The 22,956-nt window shown below is 35.6% G+C and overlaps 1 protein-coding gene across 2 annotated transcripts in view; it reads left to right on the top strand.

Moving 5' to 3' along the window:
• The window catches only part of CkIIalpha (casein kinase II subunit alpha), a 210,032-nt gene that overhangs the window by 89,586 nt on the left and 97,490 nt on the right, over positions 1-22,956 (top strand). For both annotated transcript variants that reach the window (XM_090397835.1, XM_090397836.1), the window contains exons 6-7: positions 750-851; positions 16,156-16,206. In XM_090397835.1, the coding sequence (XP_090253961.1) occupies positions 750-851; positions 16,156-16,206 (153 nt within the window). The remainder of the gene's footprint in view (positions 1-749; positions 852-16,155; positions 16,207-22,956) is intronic.

Raw genomic sequence — 22,956 nt, 5'->3', positions numbered from 1 at the left:
TTAGACATCTTCAGAAGTTTGGAGATGACAATGAAGGGGTTAATTTCCTTTGTTATAGAAATAGCTCCACTAGTTGTAATGTATGGAATTCTTGACTGCTAGCTTTGCTACATTGATTGTTTGGACCAGTTGTGCTAATTTTATGGTACCTGCCCCTTTGCCTTTCATTGTGATGAAGGTGCTAAGTGCTGTGATTAAACACATGATCTAAAGAGCTACGTCAGAATGTAGTAGTGACCATTATAAGTTAGTACTCATTCTGCTGGGTTTAGTTCAGTATTATTTTACTTTAGAAAAACAATAGATTTAATGTGTACAAGAGTATATGAATACAGACACACATAATCATCTTGACCATGACCCATTTGTGTGCAGAATTGAGGATTGGTTAAGAGGTTTTTCTTTAGTGAAGCCTACTAGTGGAAAGAGAGCACAATGCCTTTGACTATCTAAAATTGTTGAATGTCTTTTATGAACACATTGAGGTCAAGTTTTGTTCAAAAGTATTTAAAAGGTATTTCCAGAATAATTAATGTTGATAGTCATTTTATTATATTTGGTAGAATGATGCATAACATCAATTTTCAGATATTTTTTTTTGTATAAGTATATAACAGCAGTTGATCATTAAGCACAGATAATGTGGATCCTTATTCTTTCTTAAAGAGATAATTCCAGAACTCAGAATTTATTGAAGCTAGCTTTAATAATATTAAAATAAGTAAAGACTAGCTACATTTCTCTTTCAGCCAGTAAAGAAGAAGAAAATCAAAAGAGAAATTAAAATCTTAGAAAATCTCAGGGGTGGACCAAATATCATTACTTTACAAGCTGTGGTAAAAGATCCAGTAGTATGTATTAAACTTTTGTTTAAATATTCAAAGTTGTTCACTTTCTGTAATATATATTTATACTCAGCTATAATCTTTTATTGTGAAGTTTTGATTAACAATTAATTATCTTATGCTTTCTGATTAGAAGAAAGTTCTTTTACTAATGGGATATTACTTTTTCACCCTTCAGATCATATGGTTAGTAATGGCATCAGCACAGCTAGCTGCACCTCCTGTATACGTGCTAGTGATGCATAATATATTTTAATAACTTTGTTTACATTTTTGATTTATTTTTGTGTTGAGAATTCTGTACACACAGCATCTCATCTAAGACATGGTTGTTTAGATAGAATGAGAGAAGGATTGGCAAAATAAATGTTTGATGCTAAAATTGCAGATAAATTACACTGGGGAATATTGAGATATTGGTGAATTGATGTAGTTAGGTGTGCTTTCGTTGAAAAATGCGAGTTAACCAGATTGGATACCTGACAAATAAATAATCAGAATGAAAAGTTTGCTTGAATAGTATGTTAATTGTTAGATCTTCTATTGCTGTTAGATGTCTGTTCCTTGAAGGAATAAACTAGATGATGAAAATGTGGTTGTGTAGTGACTCTTATTTGTTGAGTACTACCATAATACCACCATAGCTAAGTGGTTTTGCTAAATATAATAGGAAACGACCTAGGTCAAAATCTTGCTGTTTAAAGAACATTTCTAAACCTCTTAAGGAATGCCTGGTTAGCAATTTTTAAATAGAGAAAATGTTTACCTTGAGGAGCTCAGATTTTTACTCTTACAAATATTTGGCATATTAGTGATGCAGTATACATATCTCGTACTTGGGTATAGGATTGAGATCCCCTTGTGAACAATTAGTTTTAATGAACTTGCATACCCTGTTGTTTGCTTCCAGAAGGATAGATCATGAAGAAGCTACTACTGCTACTAGTAGTGATTTAATCACTACTAGTAGTAGTAGTAGTAGTGTTTTAATTCAGTTTTGTTCTGCATTGGCAAATATTTATTTGGACTTTCTTAAATAACCTGTTCTTATTTGCATCTGTAGCAAATAAGAACAAATTATTTAAGATTTCCCATCTTATCTCTGATTAGCACAAGCCTTGTCTTTTCCCTTTGAAAAATTTGATTTTGTAGTATATTTGAGAATAGAAATCAACAGCAGTAATAACTGATTTACACAAAGAAATTTAGAAGCAAACCTAATTTTATTGTAATCTACTTGTTTCTCAGATTACATTTTGCTTCATCAAGATTAACAAAACAAAATAGATAACGCAGTTCCAATAGGTTTTAGGTCTTCCTATGATTAGTATTGCATACCCATGATGTCTAACATACATTTTGGTTTTAGTCTGATTGGCATATTTGTGCTTTTCCCATCTAAGCTAAACTGTTTTTTGAGAGGTATAATGTGTAATTCTGTGTCAAGTCTAAAATGATATGCATTCCTATAGGAATACAAATCATTTCAGCTGCATCTTTGAATGCTATACGATATATTATAAAGCATCTTTAGTTTATTTAAATATAAAGAGCTAATAAGCTTCATTTTGGTGATATAAACATTATTTAAATTAAGGGGATATTAAATCCCACATTGTTTTAAAACTGAATAAGAAACTCAAAGATTGGAAACTCGTATAGCAGAGTATATAAGTTCTTTTCGCTATACACTTTGGTATTAATTTGGTCTAGCTACTCACTGATGAAGCCTCAAAAAAGGCTGAAACTGGTCTGGGTAGTGACCACCCACCATAATGTAATAACAGCATACATTTCCCAGGAAATGTGTTTTTACATTATGGAAAATACCTAAGAATAGCGATCAGAACTTTACCGACTTTGCTGCGAGTTCTTCGGTATTGTACCACATACTAGGGTCACTTGCATTAGCTCACGCTAGTGGTCGCTGATACTTTATAGTTTACTATATTCGGCATGAAACTCTCTGATTCCAATCTTTGAGTTTCTTATTCGGTTTTAAAACAATGTGGGATTTAATATCCTCTTAATTTAAATAATGTTTAGTTTATATATATGATATAATGGATTTAATTGGCTGAGGGACATATTTCAAGTAGATTAAATGACTGGAAGCTGAGAGATAAAAATAGAAATATTATTTTTTATTTAAAGTGCACAACTAGTTTCATCTTCTTAGAAGACTTCATCGAGTGTATTATGCGAAAAGAGAAAAACAAAAAACCATTGCAAGAGAAAAACTATAAATTAAATCACCGACATTTTACATGACATTTGAAGGCCGTTGTATTGTTGCGCATGTACATGCAGTCGTGGTCTCATGAACACCCATGATAGCAGCATAGTGATAGAGAGAGATTATAGTTGGATAGCAGCATAGTGATAGAGAGAGATTATAGCTGAGGTTAGTGTTAAGATGTAATGGATTTAAGACTATTTCTTTAGATTCCACAATTCTTCTCTCAAATTTATTATTGCATCTAAAGATGTTTTCTGATTTGTTCCAGATGAGTGTTAGAATTTTCAGACCCTACTCAGGAATTAAGGACATGATTAGACAGTCCGCTGGCTCTAGTTCTGCCATATGGGATGTCTCTCATATGGTCTTCCAGACATAATTTAATGGATTTTTCACTAAGGTATACCAAAATCATGTATATCAACATACCAAAATAGGGTATGTTACAGTTGCGCCAAAGACGGTAAATGCCAGGATATTTTAAGCTGTTATGTTTTTGTTTAAGTGTGCTGAGTAAGGAATGGAGCTTTTGGCAAAGGAGAAGGAGTGAATGTCTGGACTTTAAATTTCTTGAGAAAGAACTTTAGTCAACTTGGGAGAAATGGAGTTGATATGCAGTAGAGATATATAGCCTTTACATCATTTCTAATTTCAATATGGCGAGGAGGTGGATTAAATAGTAGCATTCTGTCTGTTGAGAATAACCATTTATCTGAAAGTTTGTAAGAAGATTTTTCTATAAATGGAGATTTTTAATTTTTCAGATACACTAGTGAGTTTGACATCCAGTTGAGAAGGCCATCAACTTATAATTCTGACATAAATTGTATTTTTGGCTGTTGGCTGTTTTAGGAACTTCTTTAAGCAATCAGGTCCATAACTCCAGATTAAGAAAATATCATTATATATATCTCTTTCATAACCTAGGTTTTAGTGGGAATGAAGAAAGCTTTTCCCTCAAATGTTTCTAAGTGTGTTGCTAGTATGAACGATCAAGGATTGCCCATGGCCAAGCCAAAGTTCTGTTTGTAAGTAGTAACTTTAAAAAGAAAATAACCAGAATTAATGCAATGGGTCAGAAGAGATATATCTTCTTTTTTTTTTATATATATAACTTATCCTTTGAAAAAATTAGAACTTTCTCTACAAGAGAAATAACATCGAAACTAGCCATAATTTCATCTTTATATAAAGTTACACCCCGAGTTACGTAAATAATGCGTTCCATAAACCTTTACATAACTCAAATTTTACAAGTCGAATTCGTAAATTACATACATACATACAATAAAATGTTCAATGGCTACTCATACTGCTGTCTTACATTCATTTTTTTTTTTTTTTTTTTTTGCCATTAATCAGGTATTTTCCATTTTTAATTTTTGGGGTGATTAAAAAAATTCAATTATAAAAAAATTATATCAATTGTATTTGAATAATATATATACTGTAAATATGAAAGTATGAAAAATACATATAATCATTATCATCATCTTCAAATTCCTGCCATGTACCCTCAAGGGGTGTACAAGATATGATAGTACTACATGAAAAAAAAATTACATCATTACTAACTTCCTATCTATAATTTTCCTCCAAATCAGTCTGTTACTTGTCAAGACTCCAACATTATCAGATCTTATATTTCTATCGTCCAAGGCACTTTGTACTGCATCAATCCACCTTCATCTTGGTCATCCTCTTGGTTGTTTTGCTGCCAACCTGGCAGAGAACACTTATTTTGCTAATCTTTCTTCGCCTGTTCTGTTTAAGTGACCATACTACCTGAGATTAGCTCTGCTAACGCATTCCTGGATGTTGACAATGTCAAGTTCTTTCCTAATATCCTCGTTTTTAATATGATATTGCCATTGATACCATCTGTTCACGCCTATAATCTTTCACAGGACTCTCATATCTGCAGTCTTTGGTCAAGTGTTTTACTTCTGACCCAGCTCTCAGATCCATAAGTTAAAACTGGTTTGAACAGTTTAGTGTTCCGACTAATTTAGTATATATCTAATTTAGTGTTCCGACTAATTTCTCTCTTATTCCATATGAATTTATTCAGTTGACTTCCCACCATACCAGCTTTGTTGATTCTGTTGTCTATTTCTATATTTAATTTACCATGTTCACTAAATATCGTGCCTAACTAGCTGAAATGTTTCACTTGTTCCACAGGTTCTCCATTCACAACACAGTTGACATTTTCAATGATTCTGCCTATTTTCATTGTCTTTGTCTTTTTAATGCTGACCTTCATACCATATCTATTACAACAGTTATTCAATTTAGTCAGAGAATCTTGTAGCGGATTTATTTAGAAGTATAACATCATCTGCATAAAGCAAAGAGCTGACATTAACATCTCCGAATTTGATATCATGTTTAATACCACTTTCCTTCATAATGTGATCCATATAGATAATGAATAACAGAGGAGATAATGTACATCCTTGTCTCACACCAGATTTAACATTAAACCATCTTCCTGTACTTCCTTCAATTCTAACTGCTGACTTACAACTCAAATAAAGACTAAGTATTGCTTGATATAATATCCCATTGACGCCATATAACTGTAGCGTATTGAATAGCTTCTCTCTTGGCACCTTGTCATATGACTTTTCCAAATCGACAAAACTTAAATACATATCTTTGTTATATTCCCATGCTTTCTCGACTATTTGTCGTAAAGTGAAGATCTGATCCTGACAGCCTCTATTTGGCCTGAATCCAGCTTGTTCTTCACCAAGCTTTTCTTCCACAGTTCTTCTCAACCGTTTCTCAAGAATACTTGCATAGATCTTGCCAGGAACACTCAGTAGGGAAATACCTCTGTAATTCTCACATTCAGGTTTATATCCCTTTTTATATATGGGTACTATGAGATATCTACTCCAATCATCGGGAATTCGTCCCTCTGTCCAGGCTTTCTAAACACTATGCAGTGCAGCCACTGTACGACTCTTATACCACCATACTTCAGCATTTCTGGTCGAATATCATCTACTCCTGCTGCCTTTCCACATTTCAAGCCTTTGAAGGCTTTTTCTACTTCAAGTATGGATATGTATTCCTGACTGCATGCCTGGTTGTGTTTTTTACCACTGTGTTGTCATCACTGCTTGTTTCATTTAGCAGTTTTTCAAAGTAATTACTCCATACCTCAATGATATCTTTTTCTCCCATTTTCATGTCACCTCTATCATCTCTAAATACTTTTACAGCACTCTTTCCTCCATTCCTAAGCTTCTTCAACAACCTCCAGAATATTTTGCCACCTTCTTGATATTTATTTTCTATATTCTTGCCAAAGTCCTCCCATGACTTTTGTTTAACTAGTTTTACACAGTGTTTAGCATTCTTGCATTTGTCTCTGTATTCTCTAAGAGCATAAGCTGACTTATTTGCCAGGAACTTTTGATATGCTTTCTTCTTTTGCTTCACTGCCTCTTTAACTTCCTGTGTCCACCAAGGAGTTCTGATTTTTTTATCCTTGCAGACAACCTCACCACATGCCTCTGGCAGAATCAATCAGTGTTTTCTTCAGAGTTTGCCACTGAATCTCCAAGGTTTGATTCCTGTTCTCAAACTCTTTCATTTTCTTTTCAATAATCTTTCTGTATTTATGTCTACAGTTCACATCTGAGAGCTGCTCAACTTTTATTCTCTTTAAAACTTTCTTACATGTTATTCTTTTCAATATGAAATTCAGTTTTATCCTGCTCAAGACTAAATAGTGATCGCTTCCAATTTCAAATCCTCTGTACACTCTGGTGTCCTGCACCAGGGAGAAAACATCACTATCAACAATAACATAGTCAATTAGACTTTTCTTATTCATAGCCTCTTCTCTCCATGTGAATTTGTGCACATTTTTATGTTGGAACATGGTGTTAGTAATAATCAGTCCATGTCCTGAGCAGAAATCCAACAGATATTTGCCATTATTATTAGCTTTGCTCTTTTCTCCAAATTTTCCCAAAATATTTTAATATGTCTGCCAATCATTTCCTACTCTGCTATTTAGATCCCCAACAAGGACCAACTTTTCCTTTTTCATTGTGTCAGTTGCTTTTTCTAAAGCCTCAAAAAATTCCTCCACTTCTACCGTAGTAGAACCTTCTGTGGGACCATAGGCACAAATACGTCTCATTGTCCAGTTCCCCATTCTCATATTTGCCCACATTAATCTACTTAAAATAGAGTAATGTGAGACTGCCTGCCATTCAAGAAGATTAGCCTCATATTTTGTGTTGAATACTATGGCTACTCCTTCTTTTCCTTGATTGTCAATGCCTGAATATAACATTCTGTATTTATTGCTCAGAAAGATCTCACCAGTTTTTGTCTTTTTTGTTTCAGTCAACCCTATTATGTCGATCTGGTACTTATCTAATTCCTCAGCTAGCTCCATTTCTTTGCCATTCAGGCTTCTTATGTTGATAGTACCGATCTTTAACTCTGGTGATGTTGAGTTGGGGTTTGTTTTCAGATTTGTTCCAGTAGCTGACTTTTTGCTGGTTGCCCTGGTTCCCTGGTGAAAACAACGGGGGCCTTGTTTAACCGGGCGACACCCCAGCCGGTATAAAATTTTGTCATGTTGTACCAACATTTTTTATTTTGGTTTAACCAATAAGAATACAATTTGGTCGGCTAAATCCCAAATTGTCTGCCCATCCTCGTTCGTTCAGTATCCAAGTAAGTACCCAACAGGGTGCACCACGAGAAGGTGAGGATTGGACATTAAGTCAGAAGCCCTGGTCGGTTCTCCGCATTCCTTTAAAGGCTATGTGGAGGTCTCCTCTCAGTTATTCACTTTTCAAATAAAAATATATTTTGTGAAGACTAAGTTGGCTGTTCTGCGGGAAGCTTTACCCCTTTGGATGTTGAAGGCTGAAGGTAGTTGGGGTCGTCTGAGTTGTCATCTTGACTTTGTTGTGAACATCTCACAAACATGTCTAGAGTAGATTGTGTGGTCACACACCTCTTGTCCTCATAGATGGCCTTGTAGCTAGACATATCAGAATAGATAAGGCAGATAACATTTTCTAACCGCTCGGTGTTCTGATCCATCAATTCTTTTTTTTGCTAACTACATGTCTATCAAATTAAAAACCCCTCCTAGTCTCTTAATTGTAAATTTCTTTGTCCGGCAGTTCAATCGGCTTGGTATTCGGAATTTTGAATGTACTCTCTCTGCACCCATGATGCCGGCCTGCTCTTTTAAATACTTATTCAACTTCTGTCCAGCAAGAAACCGAACTTTTGATAGAAAATAAAACACAGGCTAATTATAATTATTAAATCATTTATTTCAATCAATATACTCTCCCTCAGCTTCGATACAGCATTTGGCATGGTCAATTAATTTGTTAAATGAGTTTTTTGTCGGTTTTTGGATGTTGAGAGTTGTGGTTACTGCCGCTTGAATGTTTTCAGTGATAGCGTTTCACTTTCCTTTCATCGTCAAATGAAGTCGGGAAGAGAAAAGTCACAGGGTGCTAAATCAGGCGAATACAGCAAATTTGAGTCCTTACAAGCAGTTTTAATTGAGGTCCTTGCATTGTTCAATTCTATACATTTTTTGGTCATCGGTCAACTTATGGGGAACAAATCACGAATTCAATTTACGAAGGCCCAAACTCTCGATCAAAATGTTGTGCACAGTTGATTTTGGAATCCCCAATTCACCTTCAATCAATCTCGCGAACGATTTCAGGTTTTCTTTGATAAAATCATGCACTTTTTGGATGTTAACTTTGCTCAGTCTAGTTTTTGAACAGCCTGGCTTTTCGTCCTTAAGCGTCTCACGGCCACCTTTTGAAATCGCTTAAATCACTCGTAAACTTGAGTACGGGATAAGCATTCATCACCGTATGCTTTTTGAAGCATTCGATGCGTTTCGGTAAAACGTTTACCAAGTTTAACACAAAAGTCAATCACAGCTCTGTTTGAAACTCATTTTCCGACAGTTCGTCAAAACACACTGTCACTCTTGGTATTATAACTCGACTTCTAATGAAACAAATATCATAAACAGTTGACACAACACTAATGAAGGTTGCTGCTTTTGAGAACAAAAAGATACAACAGGTGGCACCACTAGTTTATTCTATTTTCGAAGAGTTCGGTTTATTTTTGAACAGAGGGTGTATAAGGAGATAGCCTTCTCCTGGATAATCAGTAAATTTAACGGTATCTGCTTCTGTGTCAGATCAGTGATCCAGTGAGACAACAATTTCTCCATCTCTGATATCGGGGCCCAGCCTCTTATTGGTAATAATTGTGCCCTTCAATGCTACTGCAACCTTTTGTGCTTTCAATAACGCAAACTTTATTCTTCACTATTGTATTCACTGTCGAAATAGGTCGATTTATTTCCTGAGCTATTCTTGATAGAATTTTCCGCCTTCATACATATGAATTATTTTCACCTTTTCTTCTAAAGTAATTGCAAACTTTTTTTTTTTTTTTTAGATATATTACCAGTGCATGTGGTTTTGCGTTTGCATTCTATTTTGAGGGTAAAAAAAACAACAAAACTGGCAGTGATAACAAGTGACTTAGCTAAGCATGTGAGGCATCTACTACTGTACTGCAATAAGGCTGTCAAAGATGCACATGCAAAGCCAGAAACGTGTTCATGCGCGCTAGTAGATTTATTACATAACTGCGAATTTACGTAACTCGAGGTGTAACTGTATATAAAACAGCAAGCCCAATTGAGTCTTCTTTAGAGGTTGTGCATGGTGGTAGTATGAAACATAAACTGAATTTCTTTTTTGTTCCAGTTTTATAACTTAAAATTGACTGCTGTTATTTTCACTTTTCCACTGTATTTAAGGAGAACTGATTTTATATATAAAAATAATTTTTTTTTTTTTAAGCTAGTTCCACACGAGGTTCCAAGACATGACACAAGAGTAGTGTGTGTGTGTGTGTGTGTGTGCGCCCTCGTGTGTGTAGGCAAGTGGTTAAAAGAAAAAATTTTGTTGTTTCTTGAAAACCTGCTGGTTGTAATCATCGGGAAAACAATATAGGGGAAGACTGTTCCAAACACCAGCAGAGGGAATGGATGATGAGAAATTGGTTTGATAAGTTTAGAACTGAACCTGCATATGGATGTGAACCAGAAGCTGCTAGTGTTCATATGTGATTAGTAGAAACTGGAATAATAGTAGTGGCTAGTTTGATGGAGCAGTGCCCATGGAAATGATCTATAGAAATAATGCGACATCAAAGCTATGGTAAAGCAACTGGAAAAAGTTGGTGAGAGGGGAGGGGGGTCATCAGAGGGAGGTCCTAATTACACTATGCCAAATGTGGGAACAGTGTTCTAAGGTTGGGTGTTTTGAGCTTTATGAAGTGTTAGTGAACAGGAGAGAGAGGTACTGTTTAGAACACATAGAATACCAATCTTTTTGGAGGCAAAAGAGGCTATTCATCTGATGTATTTGTGCCAGGACAGGCTAGATGTGAAAGTCAGCCGAAGAAGGGAAAACTGATTCTGTTTGGTGAGCAGGATGTAAAAAGTAAGGGAGAATGAAGCCTAGTAATTTCTTATCGGAAATGAGACAAAATTATGTTTTGGTGGCATTAAAATTCACCAGGTTATTCTTACCCCACTTGAATGGCATGTAGATCAATGTGTAAGACATTGGTTAAAGATCTTGAAGTGTTCATTACCTGAGTACTGCAAGGTTTTGAAAGTGCAGGGAGTACTATCATCAGCAAAGCTGTGAACAGGATTCGATGTGAAAGAGAGATTATCGATGTATAGATTGATTAAAAAATCTGATAAAACCACCATGGCCTGCAATCAGTGACTGGTGAGAAAACCTTCCATTTATTCATAAAGGATGGAGGAATACCAAAAGATGACAGCTTGGTAAGAAGGCTACAATGCCAGACTTGATTAAATGCCTTGGAAATATAAAGAGAAACCACTTGAACATCTCTACACTTTTCTATGGTTTGTGTCCAAAGGTGAGTGAGGTTGGCATGATTTACCGTGGTATGAGAATGATGAAATCCGTATTGGTGATTGGTGAGTCCTCCAAGTACAGGAATCATTTGACTGTTGATGACCTTTTCCATTATTTTTTGAGAGTATTGAATTTAGGGCAATAGTTTGATGGCTGACTCATCTCCTTTTGGGGGGGAGGTGGCAGATGGGTATGACAGCTTGAAGAGATGGCAATATGGGTGCAAGGTTTGGAACCCAAGCTTTTAATACAACTGGAGAAATATTATCAGAACCAAGAAACTTATTGGTATCAAGACTACTGAGTATTTTTTTGATGTCCTTGTGAAATTTTAGAGGAGACATACTAATGAATAGGTCGTGGAATAGCAGGAGGAAATTTGCCTTGGTAATCTATACAGGGTTGAAGAAAAATGATGCAAGAGGTTTGCCTTATTTTTAGATGTTACCATTGTGCCAGCAGGATGTAAGAGGGGGAGAGAGAGAGGTGGAAATATAGAACAGAAGTTGCAGTTTGCAAAGAACGATATGACTCAACCACCCTGAACAGGATATAAATTTACTGTGTTTGACTCTTAGAAATTCACTATTAGATCCTTTTTTCAGCTATGAGCTATTTGCAATTATAGTATGAACTGAGACTTGAGCCATTGGGCATATGCTTAATTTTTGGCTTAGAGTGCTTTGGCACAATTGTTGGAGAACCATTATTTCGAAAAGGATTGAGAATTTTGAATTGAGTGAGGGATAAAAGCAATCATTCCAGCAAGAATAATTTCTGTTATTAGATCACAGCAAGTTCTAGGACAAGAAGAGAGAAAGCAGTAATCAGATCATGAAATTCATTTAGCACCATTGTAGTGCCATAGGATGTGAGACTGAGAATGACTAGTGAAGAAAAACATGAACATGGTAGTAGTCCAGCTTTGCTAAGAGCAAAGTTAATTAAATTAAGAAAAGGTCCAAAGTGTTGGGAGAGTGATGAGAATTATCAGGAATTCTGGTGGGTTAGTGAACAGTTGTGTTAAATCATTACTGGATACAGTTCAGTTCTTGTTCAACTTGGTTTGTAAAGTTGGAGAAGAGAAACTTGTCTGAATTGTGATCATTGAAATTACCTAGTAAGGACCGACTTTCAGAGATAGTCATATAGGTCATTGAAGTTGGATTTAAAACAGTAGAGGTAATCATTGAAGACAACAAATAGAGGTAAAAGTAGATCATATAAAGTTAATTCCTGGTCTTGATAATCTGAGGAATAGGATATCAAATGTGCAATTCTTGCCCTTCTTTATGAAAGGCCTTATGGAGAATATAACAAGGACAGTTGAATCAATATGTAGAGGGGATAACATTTGTGGTTTCAGTGATGAATATCATGTCAGGTTTGTTTTTTAGGTGATAGTGGTGCACGTCATAGATGTTATTGTTGAGACATTGACTGTTGGTCAGTCCAGAAGTTTATTTCATGGAATTGTGATATTTTGTTGTGTTTTTGATATATCATCATCAATTTCCTGATGTGTACCATCAAGGGATGTTCAAGCTACTATGACAGTACTACATGATTAAGTTTAGATTATCATCTCCTATCCACAATCTCCAAATTAGTCTATTACTTGTCAGCATTCCAATATTGCCGTATCTAACATTTCATGCTTCTATGGTACTTCTGATTGAATCAATCCATCTAGACCTTAGTCTTTCTCTCAGACTCTTTCCTGCCCTCTTGGCATCAAACACCTCTTTTGCTAAATTTTCTTCATCCATCCTAATTTCAGTGGCCAATATCATCTTACATTAGACTGCTTATACAGTCTTGAATGTTAACAGTGTCAAGTTCTTCCTTTCTAATATCTTCATTTTTAATATGATTCTGCCATTGATGTCATCTGTTTGCTCTTCTAATTTTTCTCAGAACCCTCATATCTGTGGTCTCTAGCCTTTGACTGCTCTCTAATCCAAATCTTAGATCAATCACATAAAACTGTTTGAACACTGTCTTGTATATTGCTAGTTTGGTGATTTGGCTAATTTCCCTCTTATTCTGTATAAATTTCTTTAGCTGGCTACTCACCATGCCCACTTTGAAAGTGTTGTCTATTTCAAGATTTAACCTGTCATCTTCACTAAAAACTGAGCCTTAAATAGCTGAAATATTTTGCTTGTTCTATAGGGGTCTCCATTTGGAATGCAGCTGAAAGTTTCTGTACTCCTGCCTATCTTCATAGTTTGGTCTTTTTATTGCTGATTTCCATGGCAAATTTGTTACAACTGTTATTCAATTTAGTTAGATATTCCTAGAGATTTGTACTAGATGCGTTTAGGAGTACATCATCTCCATAAAGCAGAGAGCTGAGTTTGACGTCTCCAACTCTAATATCAGGTCCAATGCCACTTTCTTTCATAATGTGATAATGATCCATATAGATGAATAAGAGTGGAGATAATGTGCATCCTTGTCTTACCCTTGATTTTACATCAAAATATCTTTCTACATTTCCTTTAATTCTAACTGCTGACTTTCAATTTAAATATAGACTATGTATTGCCCTGTATAATGTTCCATTTATACCGTATGAGTAGTGTTTTGAAAAGCTTTTCCCTGAGCACCTTGTCGTATGCTTTTTCCAGATCTGTAAAACTTAAGTACAGATTGTTGTATACTCCCATGATTTTTCAAGGAATATTCCTTGAACAATCTGTCATTTACTCACACACATTACACTAAATAGAAACCAAAAACTTATACTTTGTAGTGTATGAAGTCATTAGTGTATATAACTTTTGCAACCCTTCCCTCTCTCTCTCATACCAGAAGTACCTACAGTATTTACACAAAAATTTATACACTATGCATGATGTGTATAATGACACATGATTAAAACTATCCAGTATTTTCCAATTTATAGAAATAACGGTTGTTGGAAACGTGTTAGTTTTTTATGTTAGATATCTTCCTTAAGCAGCTGTCAGCCATATAGACAGTGAAAGAGAAACATATTTTTAATGAATTAAATGTCTACAAGTTAAATTATTTAGTTAATTTTAGGTTAAATTTAGTTAATCATTCAAAGTTGTTTTTGAACTACTCAGTGAATTATTTAAGCCATCTTCCAGTACCTCCTTCAATTCTCAGATATAGACTATGTATTATTCCACATAACATCCAATTTACACCGTGTAATTGTTGCTTTTAATAGCATTTCTCTTGGCACCTTATATGCATTTTCCAGAACTATGAAACTTAAATTCATTCTTGTTATATTCTTATGGTTTCTCAACTATCTCTTACCTGACAAATCCTAATTGGGTTACGTCATCATGAACCCCTCGTAAGCATGCCATGTCGTTTATTCGCACGACGCAGCTTCTTAACCCTTTGACATATAAATTATTTTTAAACTCTAAATTCGTTTGAAATTGACGTGAACTTCGTAGCGTCTGAGATACGTCAAAATCAATTTTTGTGCAATAAACAAAAGACGTGTCACAGACGTATTTGTATGTTAATGGGTTAAGGGTTTGGCAGTACATATCGCATTGATTGTGAAGCCTTGACCCAGGAAGTCTGCCAGCAAAATTCCTCGTCTGTTCCAAAACACAATGCACATAATTTACCGAGTAGAAAAAGTTGTCTTCAATTTTGTCTTGACTGGTGATGGTGTACCTCCACTCCATATACTGTTGTTTGGATTCAGGGGTTGCGTGCGACACCCAAGTCTCATCCCGGGTGACAAGTCTGCTCAGGAAAACATTGCCATCCTCATGGTAGTGTGTCAAGAATTCTAATGCACTGCCCACCAATTCAGTTTGTGTTGTTCTGTAAGCAACTTCAGCACCCAGCATGCACACAATTTCTGATAATTCAGTTTCTCCAACACAATTTCATGAAGACATGAACGTGAAACTTCTGAAAAATTGCAGTGAGAGTGTCATAGTGAATCCCCTATGTCGAATTTTCTCTTCAACTGAAAGCACCAAATCGTCAGTCACTAAAGATGGTCGCCTGCTCCATTCATCGTTGTGCACACCTATCCTTCCTTCATTAAAAAGTCTTACCCATCTTCGTACCATCGAATCACTCATTGCATATTCTCCACAAACCTCAATAATTTGCTGATGAATTTCAGCTGCTTTAACATTCCCCACATTCAAGAAACGGATAACTGACGTAATTTCACATGTGGCAGGTAATTCAATTTTCTTAGACATTATAAACACACACCAAGAAGCATACATACTGCGAGAATGTCTAAAAATGGCACCAGTGCCTTGCTAAGGAATCAACAAACTGCAATCACACCATTGTGATCGCAGCACTGCAGTGAAAATATTTAAAACGGAACTTACTTTCTGGAAGTCTCTCGTATATCATATCTTTATATTAAGATGTCATGCAATTTATACTACATCCTAATGTCATGCATATATAACTCCAGAACATAATATCAGACAATTAACAGTGGGTGGATTTTTACTTCACATCTCTGTATTTTAATGACTTAGAATGTATACCATAATTTTGATAAAATATTTATTTTCAAGACATTCTTTATATTGTAATTAGTTTGAAGGTACTTTTAGAACTATAGTATATAGATGAAAATGAGCACACCATTATTTTAAATAGTTGGATTTCATATATGTATAATTTTTAGTATTCCATGTCCATTATGTTTTTTATCTCTTACTTCTGATAAGTGATTTTTCTTGTCATTTCAATTTCTAGTTTCTTTTTAATGTGTGGCTATGTTACTTCAGTGATTCTTTAAAAACTTCTTGCACAAAAAAAGCATTGGAAGTCACTTAGATCATTCTTTGGATATAGTGATATCAGTGTTTGTTCTGTTTTCTGTGTTTTTCCATGATATAACTGAATCATTTTAGATTTTGAATAGCATGCAAGAATTTCAGTTCCAATTAATAGAAGACATTACATACAAGGTATTTTAAAATAAACTTTAAAAATGCAATTTTTTTAAGTGCTATAAAATTGTGATTTTTATATTCATATAATTATACTCATTTATGTGTGTATATATATATATATATATATATATTTTTTTTTCTTTTAGTCTCGAACTCCAGCCTTAATATTTGAACATGTGAATAATATAGATTTCAAGGTAAGTGTAATAATTCTTATACTCAAGGTCTAGCACTTCATCATATGAAATTATACATTTATTTAAAGTTAAAGAAGATTTCATTATTAGGTATGGTTTGTATGCAAAAATACCTTTCTGTGAATGTCAAGAAAATTGGAGGGAAAAAGTATTATTAGTGAATTTACAAAATTACATCAGTTGATTGCTGTATACAAAAAAATTCCCATTTATCATTATATATAATGCTTTATTTTTTCTTGCCTTTCAGTCTAGCAATATAATTTACTGGTGTGTCTGTTTTATATGAAATAGCATATAATCAATACAAAAGTAACCACCTACTTATTTATTATATATTTATATACTTATTTATTATAAAAATGAACTCATAAAATTTCAAATATTGTTTGAGAATTGTTTAATCCAGTTATACATGGAGAAAACATTGTAGATACCTATCTACAATAGTGTGTCAGTCCTCCTCTAGTGTGAATGCTATCAGTGCCACACACCCGGCCCTCCTGTCAGCTTGGTACAACCGCTAGCAGGATCCATCAGGTCACATGACTTTGGTCCACTTTGCAGAGGTCTAGTTTTGATGGTCCCAACACCAGGCAAGGGGCAGTGCCCAGTGATGAGCTGTCAAAAGAAGAACATGATTAGGGCATTGGCTCTCATATATCCTGCATACCATGGTCCATTGGAGCAATGTACCATTCAATTGCTGATGCTGCTTGGACCTCTGATATTGCATGAAGTGATTTGTGCTGGTGTTGGTCTGTATGAGCCTGGACAGTCTACGTCAATCCTGGTCATAAATGGCATATGGTCAGCCACCACTTGCTCGCTGGGTGTTGGTATGTCCATTGATGGTATACTCATGGTAGCTCCTTGATATGGTTACCCTCGACAGCCCTTGGGTGATCTCGCACCGATAATACATTCACAATCCAAGTCGCTAAGATCACCACGTTTACCCATGTTTGGCGATTGCAATACACTGTTTAGAAGCCCCGGTGTCTGCTTATTTATCTTCTGCATTCAGTTTGGGTACATTTCACTCTGTGTGGGGGATGCAGTGTCAACTTCCCATCACCCCCTATCTCTGATGTGTTGTCCATTCAGTGTGTGTGTGTGCGTAATTAATCCCACATGCAAAAGGTTGAAAGCCCATATGCATCAATGCTATGGTCAGTCAAGAAGAAAGCCAAGTATGTTTTCCAAAAAACTGTGGGTGGTTCAGAACAATCTCTCCTATGGTTTCCTTAAAGAATACAATCCACAGTTTTTTGGAAAACATACTTGGCTTTCTTGTGGCAGCCAGTTCAGCAGATCAGCACCCAAAGAAATGCATCTAACATATGTTTAATTACCAGTTAATGAGATAATCTTTGCACTACCCCATATGTGAGAATAATATTCTAGTACGGTCAGATTTAATGATTTATAAGATGCAATTGTACAGTAACGTCTTGAAGAAAGTAACGTCTCCTAAAAAAAAAAAAAACTGGAAAAGACATTTAGTTTTTTTTCCCCTCTTTCTTGAGGTTTAGGAAGTGATGTACTTATGCCAGGATATGCTAGAGCAGTGGTTTGTCAAATTTTGAGGGGGCCTGAGACCTTTTTACTGGAGGTGAGGGCGCAAAGTATTGGCCAATATTGTTTATTTTCAAGCACAACTCCTGTATGTGCTCTATATTCTGTCTACTTGTTTCAGTACAATATAGTATTATTTATTTATTATCGTATGATGATACAGCAGCCACGAGTCACTTTTAGGGGATATATGGCACCATCTTAGTTCCCTCCCCCCTCCAAATTTTATCCAGACTTTGAACCAGCATAGCTGATGAATCAGGCCTATGGCTGGGTCAGTATTCCTGACTGTAATCCGTGTGTGTTCACAGGGCCGGGTTTGCCTGCTTGCGGGATGAAAAACCCCAGATAAACTGGCAGGAAAAAACCTGCTGTCCATGCCCATGACCGGCTAACTTGGCTATGGCTGAGGAAGATCCTTAAACTCCTCACGTTGTCGACAGGAATTGAACCTAGGACACTCCTTCCCCAGGATATGGTTGCGAAGCACTATAATTTACAATAATAAAATATAGTATTAAAAACACAATTTCCATTATGTTGGTTTGGTTATGACTACAATGTAGTCAATACATTGTCAAAATTTGATTTCCTTTAACATAGAAGATTGTTATCAAATTCTCTGATGAGAGAATTTCATAATTCTTGATAGGAGAAATGTTGATGCTACCCCCTAGCAGTTGATTTGATGGAAAATGAAACTAGGTGAATCATATATAGAGCAAGTTCAAATAGTTTCACTTGCAACAGTACAGTTGGAAGGAGAATTTTGTGTTTGTCTTGAAGATCTCTGATCATTTACTTGAATAATTAAAATCTTTGCATTTTGCACTGCAAGTCAGTGAAGCAACTGTAAACAAAGATGCTCATCTGATTATATATATGCAAAATGTGAAAATTACACAATGTGAACAGCTATATTGGACTGCACTGGAGTGCAGTCATTGTCACGTGAGCGCAGATCTGCAAACAGGAGGCACAAGTTTTTTACATGATAGGAGAAAGTCTCTTTAACAAGTGAAAATAACCAGGCTGAAGGTTGATCTGTAAGATTACATACAGTTTCAAAATGATTCAAGGTTATTGCAATAAATTAATATTATTACTGTTATTACATCACGCCTCCAGGGAGTCCAAAGACTTATCGAGGGAGGGCATCTACTCTGTAACTCTGTCTCACTACTCCACCAGCCTTCATCATCTAACACCAACTCCATCACCACTAGTGCTTTCACAAAATCCATGCCCACGGCAGGATTCAAACCTGCAGCCTTTTGGCTGGAGAGCGGATACGCTAACCACTCGGCCAACCAGGCCAGCCTGGTTGGTTGCTCTTGTTGGAAATTGAGGGAGGGGAAATGCTAACAAATAATCATAACTTTTATTTTATAGTCATTTATATAATTTATTATTTTATTGCAAACATAAAATATCTTAAAAACTACTCATGCAAAGCACTGTGTATCTGTTTAATGTTTACTGATTTTTAATAAAACAAAAAGGTATGGAAGTGATAATCACTCCAAGAAGAGATTCTATTTGTAGCTTCCTTGCTTATCAGTGAGTGCAATTAAGTTAACGTATATTATCGCGTATAATGCAAACTAGAAATTTTATTTGAAAACTAGCCATAGAATGCCATGTCCACGTATAATGTGATCTGTTAATCTTGTTCAATAACATTATAAATAATACAATACGAATTAACGAAAGAAATATTTATTTAAAAATATTTTATAATAAAAACAAAATGTCAAAATACAAGACGAATTAACGAAAGAAATATTTATTTTAAAAAAAGTCAAAATAAAATACAGATTAACGAAAGAAATATTTATTTAAAAACAAAATGTCAAAATCCTTTAAATTCTTCATCTTTTGAGTCGTCAAACATTTCATTTATAAATTCATCTGTAGCGATTGCATCATCAGTGTAGCAGTTGTCATCATCTTCATGCTCTCGAATTTGTTGTGCGTCATCCTCGCTTTCGTATATGACGTGATCTTCGGACCCATCCATTGAATTACTTATTCCACATTTAAGAAATGAGCATTGAATCATTTCAGATGGTATCGAATCCCATGCTTCTTTAACCCAGCTGGTGACTAGGGTGATCTCAGGCTTCTGAAAATTCCCACCCTTTGTCATCTTCACCAAACCAGATGACATCCATTCTCTCCATTTTTCACGTAAGTGATCGTTAAATGGCTTATTCAAGCTGACATCAAGCGGCTGCAAAACGGAAGTTAGACCACCCGGTATGACTGCTAGGCCTGTATGTAGCTCACGTGCTTTCTCTTTGCTTGCCTCTGTTAAATGCCCCCGGAACATATCCCAGACTAGCATGCTTTTGTTGACGTAACAAGCTACCTGGACGTATGTTCCATACTTGATCCAGCCACAATTGTACACCTTCTTCATCCTTCCAACCTTTCTGATTGGCGCGAACAATTACACCTGGTGGAAATTTCATATGCTTTGGAATTTTCTTCCTTTTAAACATCACTGTTGGCTTTAATTTGGTTCCGTCCATGCCGTGCATGCTAGAACAACGGTGAAATACATTTTTTCATTCCCCGTTGTTTTTATGAAGACACCCTTTTTAACAACTTAGTTTACTGTTCGATTTCCAGGCATATCAAAGTACATGGGCCTCTCATCCATATTGCCAATTTGGGAAAGTTTATATCCGTGACACTTACGTAATTTTATGATGAATTTATGGAAGAACTGCACTTTTTCTTCAAGCTGCTTTGGTAACTTCTGTGCAATTTTTGTTTGGTGTCGTAATGTTAATGCTTTGCATTCCATAAATCTGTTGCACCACCCAGGCGAATCAAGAAAAGTTGAAATACTTGGTGTGTCCTTGAATTTACCATTCTTGAGTTGTATAGCTCGAAAACAAATTGCATTTTCTTGTTACTATAATGCCATCTTGTTGTTGCATCAAAATCCGTTCATTTAGCTCTTCTTTGAGCATCTGGAAAGGATGCTACATCTCCACGACGGGCATGTTTCGTTTTGGAGATTTTTTCAAGACTGTCTTTTTGCTTACGCCAAAGTCTAATATTACTTTCTTCTACACCAAATTCTCTCATAGCAACACTGTTATTATGTTCTGCAAACTGCACAACACGCAATTTAAATTCTGCTTCAAAAGATGAAAGTTTCATCACTGTGCTCGGCGACGGAGAGCGCATGTGCAGATATGATGCACGCTCAGTCGCCGAATGCGAGTGGGTCAAGTAGATTTGGTTGCTTAGGCATTAGGTAGTATATATTGTGTGTGCAAGACTAATAAGATGTTATATTTTTTAGGACCCACACCCTAATGCGAACCCTTAACTTTAAGTAGTATTTTTTACCATAAATTTTTCGCATTATACACGATCATATACGGTAACTCAAGAAAACCTGAAATTGGGTTTTCTTGAGTGCAATGAGATAAGGTATTTTTGTGGCATTGATGTTGTTCTCTCCTCACTGACATATTGCAAAGAGGTCAGTGTTTAAAGTTCTGATTGTGGAAGATCTTGTTGTGTGATATATGAGCACTGCATGGCTTGCTATATGAAATAAACATGTTATCAGTAAAACTGTTACGATGTGAGACTAGTGACAGTTATTTATGAACAGGAGTGTTTTTATAGTCCTAGAGAACTCCAGTATTGGTGAGAAATCTGCCATGACAGGAAATTGGCAGATCATAAGAGGTGATTTGGTAAGTAGGCCTTTGTGTCATACTGTAATGTCTTGGACATGTCTATAGTGACCACATGGGTTTCACAAGCCATTTCCATGGCTTGTGTCCATTGATCGATGATATTGGCAAGATCAGCTGTGAAATGAGAGCAGCAGCACCTAATATTGGTGAATGCTGATAGACTGTGGTGACCTTTGGAGGTAGTGAAGGTGTTACTATTGATGTTCTTCATTGTTTTCAACAGAACTGATGTGTGCTGGGACAGCTAGTTTATTGGCTGGTTTTTTTCTCATTATTTGAGACTGGTTGTTTCCATGCCATGTGGTATGTTCCAGATGAATACAAAAGATTATAAAGTTGATATAAGATGGCCAATTAATTCAGGAGCTGATAACTTAATATACCTTTCTTGAATGATGGAAACTAAATTATAGAGATGCATTCTTGATTTTAGGAAAGAAATGGCAAGGTTTCAAGAATAAGAAATGTTTCTAAGGTTAATGTTTCACCATGTTTTTGGATTTCACTAAGCCTTTTCACAGGATAAAGCACGGAAGACTTGTTGCATAAATTGGAGAAGATGACATTGGAATATAAAATATTAGTGTGGATAAGAGGATAGCTAGCAGATAGATACCAAAAAAAGTGGTTTGAGAGCAAGATTTAAGATGACTTTCAGTGTACCACAGAGATTATTGTTTGGTCTGTCCATTATTATTCAGTGTTTACATTAATCACTAGAGTGGAAGGATTTGACAGGTTACATACAGCTGTTTGCTGAAGATGAAGAATAGGGAGGTTAATTAGGAACATTGCTTATATGCAGTACTTGTTGAATGATTTGAGTAGGCTGGAATTGTGGACATGTAAAAACGGCTGTCAGTTCAATGTTAGTTAATGAACGCTCATGCACTTTGGTGCAGTGAGATATCCAGTGTCATTATATTGGTGGGATTATGTTAGACAAAATTAGTCATCTAGGGATCTTGGGGTTTTGTTAAATAGGAATATAATAAATTTAGTTTAATCCTTTATCCAAGTGTGAGCAAACAAAGTTTGCGCCTGAAAGTATCTTCAGAACTGGGGTAAGGTGGTACAACACCAGGGCAACTCGTTGCAAAGGTGGAGCAAGTTACCAACACTCCTGTCTCAGTATCTCCTATAATGCAAAACACATCTCCTTGCGGATATGTCTAATGTTATGCATTAAGGGAAGGGCCACTACCCAGACTAGTTTCGACCTTTATTGAGGTCTCTTCAGTGGGAGCCAGGCCCAAGTTCACTTGGATAAAGGATTAAACTAAATTTATTATACTCTAACCAAGTGAAAAATAAACTTTCAACATCTTTCTCTAAATCCAGAGTAATGTTAAATAGGAAGTTAAAGTTCAAAGGCCATATAGCAAAGACTTAAAGCATATTCCAGAGGATAATTGCAATGCTGAAATGAACCTTAACATGCAAAGAT

This window comes from Typopeltis vanoorti, chromosome 9 (genome assembly GCF_054136105.1).
Source record: "Typopeltis vanoorti isolate ZY-2024b chromosome 9, IOZ_Tvanoo_1.0, whole genome shotgun sequence".
Taxonomy (NCBI): domain Eukaryota; kingdom Metazoa; phylum Arthropoda; class Arachnida; order Uropygi; family Thelyphonidae; genus Typopeltis; species Typopeltis vanoorti.
The sequence above is the reverse complement of the archived record's forward strand: the minus strand, read 5'-3'. Positions and strand labels throughout refer to the sequence as shown.